This window comes from Theobroma umbraticum, unplaced genomic scaffold (assembly GCF_002168275.2).
Source record: "Theobroma umbraticum cultivar Fairchild unplaced genomic scaffold, ASM216827v3 scaffold_95.0, whole genome shotgun sequence".
NCBI lineage: Eukaryota > Viridiplantae > Streptophyta > Magnoliopsida > Malvales > Malvaceae > Theobroma > Theobroma umbraticum.
In genome coordinates, this window is record NW_018397257.1 from 8,793,645 (window position 1) to 8,799,644 (window position 6,000).

General features: G+C 34.8%; 1 protein-coding gene across 2 annotated transcripts; it reads right to left on the reverse strand.

Annotated features, from left to right (window-relative positions):
* Positions 1-263: 263 nt before the first annotated feature.
* Positions 264-4,641, reverse strand: LOC110412671 (Protein kinase superfamily protein). 2 transcript variants are annotated; one of them, XM_021423267.2, is made up of 4 exons: positions 4,088-4,641; positions 2,347-3,327; positions 1,226-1,273; positions 264-1,053 (listed from the first exon to the last, which is right to left on the reverse strand). In XM_021423267.2, exons 1-4 carry the CDS (start codon positions 4,286-4,288, stop codon positions 664-666), a joined length of 1,620 nt encoding a protein of 539 aa, XP_021278942.1. In that variant the 5' UTR covers positions 4,289-4,641; the 3' UTR covers positions 264-663. The 2 variants fall into 2 exon arrangements, with proteins under 2 accessions (XP_021278942.1, XP_021278943.1); XM_021423268.2 differs by having other exon boundaries at positions 2,347-3,317; positions 4,088-4,224.
* Between the last annotated feature and the right edge of the window lie 1,359 nt (positions 4,642-6,000).

Sequence of the window (6,000 nt, forward strand, 5' to 3'; positions counted from 1 at the left end):
GTCTCTCGTTGATGCCTTTCCTTGCCTTTTCATTGATAAGTCTCGAGCATTTTTTGCTCCCAGCCTGTATTCAATTGGAAGTGGCATATATGCCACCTACTTCATGCTTGATCATTATGAATATTGCAAGGATAGAATTGCAAATTACAGCACTCATTTCGTTGGCATGAAACTATATGAAGTACCAAAGAACGAGTTTTGTCCTCCCAACCGTAACTTCCTCTTTGAATGTTAACTGATGGTAACAAACAAATTTATCAAGAAACAGTTCCAATCAAATGTACATTTTAAATTCAAACAATGCATCTCAAAAAGACTATGATCTAGAAGTTTGATGCAGGAATCCTCCAAAGAAACAATTGTGAATTGTAGGGTAAAAACTTTAGATGCATCCATCATCGAGAGCTTTTACTCGCAAAACATGTACTCTAATATTTGAGTACATGCTCAGAGTAAGGTTCTTTCAAAACTGGAGCTCGCAACTACTAAAAAGCCCATCACCAACCTATGAAATGGTATAGATGTCAATAGGAGGAAAAGCGATATTCCTTGCAAAGAACGCCAGTGAACAATGCAAGCAGCCATTTGGCAAAGCAATACAAGTGAGGAAGGAAGAATTTCATATGAGTAATCATTGGATTATAATGCTCAAAAACGGTTATTTCAACATTGGCGGCATTTCGAAGCCTCTCCATCGATTGCTATATTCCCTACTCCAGCCTCCATGGCCTCCCTGTCATCCTTCTCTTTCCTTTCCTTTTCAGATGTACTGTCATCTGTGTGCTGTTTACTAGCAGTTACAGAGGGTTCAAGCAGTCGAGGGCCAGCACTGATCCATGGATGGCTGAGGCATTGAGCTGCTGTGGGTCTCTTTTCAGGGACAAAATCCAGTATTGGAATGAGAAAGTCAGCCATGTGAGTAGCATCTTGCTCACTGAAATCATACTTCTCCATAAACACCTTATTAAGAGGCCAAAAACGTAACCGACGGATATGCCTCAAGTCTCCATATCTGTTGAAGAAATCCCTAGAATAGCGCCCACCTAATGCAATCTGAAGAAAAATGGATAGACACTCGAACAGTGAGAATTACATGCACAATACCTTAAATTATATGGTTTTGTTGTGAAGCAGTCATGATTAACCTTGTTCCCTTAAAACAACACTTAAATATGCAAGGATGGCAAACTTGTTCCTTTCAGAGAGGCCTGTGTAACAGTCTTACCTTGCGTGGCATCATTCCAAGAAGCTCCATCATCAATGCCAAGTGATCCTGGAAATGATAAATATAAGTCAAGCGAAACAGGCAAGAAGAAAATGTCTGGTTGTCTACAGAACTGGAAATAAAATACTGAAAAAAAAAAAAAACCAATAACAACAAAAACATCATAAAGGGGAGGTGGGGCTCATCTCAACTTATGGTGATCTTTCTATTTCTAAGAATCTCTTTATGTTTTTCACCACCACACAAATAGGAAACAAGTAGGCAGTCACATTATTGCCTATTGTAGGATACAGAAAAGCTTACTTCAAACATAAAATAGAATGAAACCTTATATGGTGTACATCTAAGGCCACTGTACAGTTATAAGGGAAATGAGTAATTTTCTGGAACCAAGAGCAGCCTTTATTTTTAAATTGTCATACATAGACATCCATAAAACAACTTCAAATATGAGAAGCCTATCAGATTGAAGCTTCTTGTTTATACATTTTAGAAGTGTTAGAGAGAAGAAAAACTCAAAGGGAGGAAACAAGAACTACATTCTTCTATAAAAGTGTAGGATTATTTTTGTTATGCTTGATCAGTGGTTTTTGTGTTGTTGGGAAGTGCATGGCAAACAACCCCTTAGTTTATAGATTTGATACTGATTTCTGTTGTACTAGCACAGTTAACCTGCTAAAAATAAAAGCTAAACAAGCATAAGAAAACCTAATTTTTTTACAAAATCATGGCGCATAAAACAAATCTAAGGTAAAAACATATAGAACTCATGTTCTAGCCCAAGAAATTTCTATCATTTATTGCTCCTTCCTCCTCTCTTTCTCCTTATTTGCTGTGCATAAGGGTGGTACAGGTGCATGAATTACAACATATTCATATGTAAATACATGAAAATTAGAATAAGCAAGATACATACAATCTTACAAGGAAAACAAACAAGTATCAAGTAGTGCCAGGTCTAATATTCACAATGGTACAAATTGTTCTACAGACGATGGTGAAATCAAATGCATGATTATCACACATGGAGAACCGCATTTATTAGGAGGCACATAAATTTATGTAAGTATCAAATGACGGAAATAAAAATGTGCGACACAGTCAGAAAAACTTCTGCATACCTCATCTCGTTCATAGTTTTCACCACTGTGAGGATCAAAAAGAACATCACCGGTAGCCAGCTCAAAACAAATACAAGCAAAAGACCATAAGTCTGCTGCTGTTGAGTATTTGGATCCAAGGATAACCTCAGGACATCTGTATTGCCTGGTTTGAATATCATTTGTAAATTGTTTGTACGTCCAGCAAGCATTGCCAAAATCAACTAATTTACACTTGAGATCAACTTCTGCTAACAGTTTTTTCCTTGTTGCACGGCTCCCTCTTCTACGACGCCGTTTTTCTTGGTTACTATTGTTGATTTCATCACTCTTTGTCTCATCTTTAATCACAGAACTATTTTGCTGTTCTTCACCAGAAACTTCATTTGATTTGGCATCAACATTACTGTCTTCTGTACCACCAGGCTTGGAATCTGTTTCATTTTCTTCAGAAGCTTCCTTTCCTACACAACCTTGAGCTGCCTTCTTAGCCTTCTTTCGAATCTTCTTTTTTTGATTCCTGGTCAAATCACCATTTGAACTCTTAATATCTTTTGAAGCAACAGCCTCTGAGACAACCTTATCCTTTCTAGTTGGAAGGACGAGAGGAGCACCAGATTTCCTAGGATCTCTTGATGGATCAATCATGGACAATAGCAACACATTCTCTGGCTTCAAATCAGTGTGAATGATTGAAAGTTCACGGTGCAAATAATCGAGACCCACTAGGATCTGATGACAAATCTCTTTAACCATGTGAAGAGGAACCCCTCGGTAATCACTATACTTAATAAGGGTCAAAAGGTTATCCCCCAAGTACTCAAAAACCATACACATATGATTCCCATTAGGCCCTGAATGCTTAAAATGATCCAATAGCTTCACGACACACTTTTTATCATCTGGATCTCCCTCAGCTATCTGTTTGAGGATCCTTATCTCATCCATTGCCGCCTCAGTGTAGTGCTGAGCACTCTTTTGAATCTTCAAAGCTACATAACGCTACAAACAATAAATTCTCATGTGATTAAAGAGTTAAACCATGAAAATTAAATGGCAATGGCTGATCCAGTTCTACATAAGAAAAGACAAAATTCAACAAACAAAGCATCTTACTATCTAAATAAGAAACAGAACAATATATAAGCACATTGACTAGAATCACTATAACGATGCTGCAACAAGAAAATGATACGTTATATAGAGAAAATTTTCTCTGATTAGGACATGAAGGGCATCTGAAGCTCAATTGCAAGGAGGCAAATCTTGGACTCTTCACAACTTTAGCTGCAGAACTAAGACCCTTCAATTAACCAAAAGCAGCGCACATTCCAGCATCTCTTACAATGACTCCTTTCATTGTTCTTAATACACCCAATTTATATATTCCACGAGAAAAACGAAAATTATGTTATAAAGAAACAATAAATCAAGGCGTACATCTTATACACTTATTTCTCATCATTCCAAGAATTGTTTACCCAATTAAACCTTATTAATGATTAACCAGTCAAAACCAACGGTGAAAATCCAAAATCTCGTTTGCCCCTTCCATTACCTTTTTCTTTGATTTCTTCACTAACTATATATACAAGTTTTGTCTTACTTGAAAAGTTCAACCAATTCACACAATAATTCTAAACTTCCCCAGCTTTCCAGTTTCCAACAAAGAAAAAATCAAACTTTACAATAAGCGTACTAAAAATGTATTATACAAAAGAAAAAAAAAAGCTCAAAAGCAAGAAAAAGAAGAGAAAAATACCGATCTTTGAGTATCCCAAGCGAGCCAAACAGTGGAGAAATGACCCCAACCAAGCTTGCTTTGAACCACATAGCAACCATTCTTGAAAGTGTCACCGATACGCACCGCGTGGTACCCTCCTCTTCTGTAATCTTCAGTCCCTTCATCTTCTGATGAGTAATCACTCACTTCACTTCGATCCCCATTTTTATCCTCAGCCATTTCCCAAAGCAGAAAAAAAGACAAATTGAGTATTCAAATTTACAGGTTTTGATTGAATTCAAATGAGTTTTCAGGTTCAATCTGAAAAAGCCAGATTCCCAAACCACCAAAAAAAAAAAAAGTTCAAAACTCTATCAGGAAATGGGTCTTTGCAAGAGTAAAGGAAACAAAAGAAAAAGGAACTCTGATGGGAAATTGAGTTTATGAAGAGAGAGAGAGAGAGAAAGGGAGAGATGGGATTTGGTAGGTGGTTGAGGTGGGAGAAGATTAGGGTTTTGGAGGGGGTAATGGGGGACTCTTTGCCGGGAAATTAAAGGAAGGAATTTTTATTACAAATTTTTGGAGAGTGACTGGCCCCCTTTTTAGCTTTGAGAATGGGGAGTTTTCTTGTGGTTTGCCGCCACGCGCTTGGACCTGCGTTCCTCTTTAGATTTAAGTGAGGTTGAGATGGGTCCAAGATATTAAAGTGTGAGTTTGTAATGATATCATCTTGCGGGTCCCACACTTTGCCTCGTTGCTATGCCAAAGAACAGTTTTGTGAAAATTACGGTTTGGTGTATAGCTAATTATTTATTGTTTTTTTTAACATATATAGTGTTTGGATAAAACGAAGCGTAAATTATATGTTTCAAGTGTATCGAAGTATTTTATTATGAAGATGAAGACACCTTTGATTTTAACCCAAATTAGGTCAAGAAGGGTTGTACTTAATAACTTACTTAAATATCTATAAATGTTTTATGCTTTATATAATACTCTTATTACTAATAAAATAACTTATAATTTTATACGCAACAAGTAAATAACAAATATAATAAAATGTCTAATATACAATTACTTTTAGATATGTATATATTTTATTTTAAAGTTATGTACATCATATTATAATGATTAGTTCATAAAATCTTATAGTTTTATAGATTGTATGCTAATATTGTCTACATTGAAATGTAATGAACAAATTTTCCCCAAATCCATTTCTTATTGGTAAAAGGATCCAACCATGATATAAATGGAATTGGCTTATCTTAGATAACCCATTATGCACATATTAAAATAATGAAATGTATATGTTAGTAAATTGCTGTGTACAACATATAGAGATTAACTTATTTAAGATAAATATATTTATCTATACATCTCTATAATAAAATGTATTTTTATTTTGTTATTGTGTATAAAATATTTAACATGAAAGTTCTAGATAAGTCCACTTATGTATAAAATGCACATATTATATAAGTATTGTGTAAGAGATGTATGAAAAAAATTTCAAAATAATTTAATAACCCTTGGTTCCAAAAAGTTGTAATCTTTTGATCCAATCAAGAAAATTTCATTAAAAAATACAAAAAACAAGAACCAAGCTAGTACAAAACAAAGACAAAAAAACTTCAAATCAAAGGACAGGATAGAAAAAAATAAAAAAGGAGTAAAACTTTAGGTATAAAGAGCTTGCATCATGTCAAAGACAAATAATCATTTTCGGTAGAACTCCTTCCAAAGATCATAGCTAACTGTTCATCCTTAATTTACTATCTTAGATGAGAACAAAAAAATAAAGGATTGTTAATGGATCAATAAAACTTAAATTTAAAAAATAAAAAAGTGGAGAAAGGATATTTGAGTTCGGGACATACGGGGTAAAAGAAAAATCAATACTGATTACACCCAAGTGTAAGTTTCCCTTCTTCTTCTTTTTTATTTTTATT

Bases quoted from the DNA above. Each gene is read 5' to 3' on its own strand.
- LOC110412671 (XM_021423267.2), bottom strand. From the start codon at position 4,288: ATGGCTGAGGATAAAAATGGGGATCGAAGTGAAGTGAGTGATTACTCA. The intron at 3,328-4,087 runs GTATTTTTCTCT...TATTGTTTGTAG, and splicing joins CTTGGGATACTCAAAGATCG to CGTTATGTAGCTTTGAAGAT. The intron at 1,274-2,346 runs GTATGCAGAAGT...TATCATTTCCAG, and splicing joins AAAACTATGAACGAGATGAG to GATCACTTGGCATTGATGAT.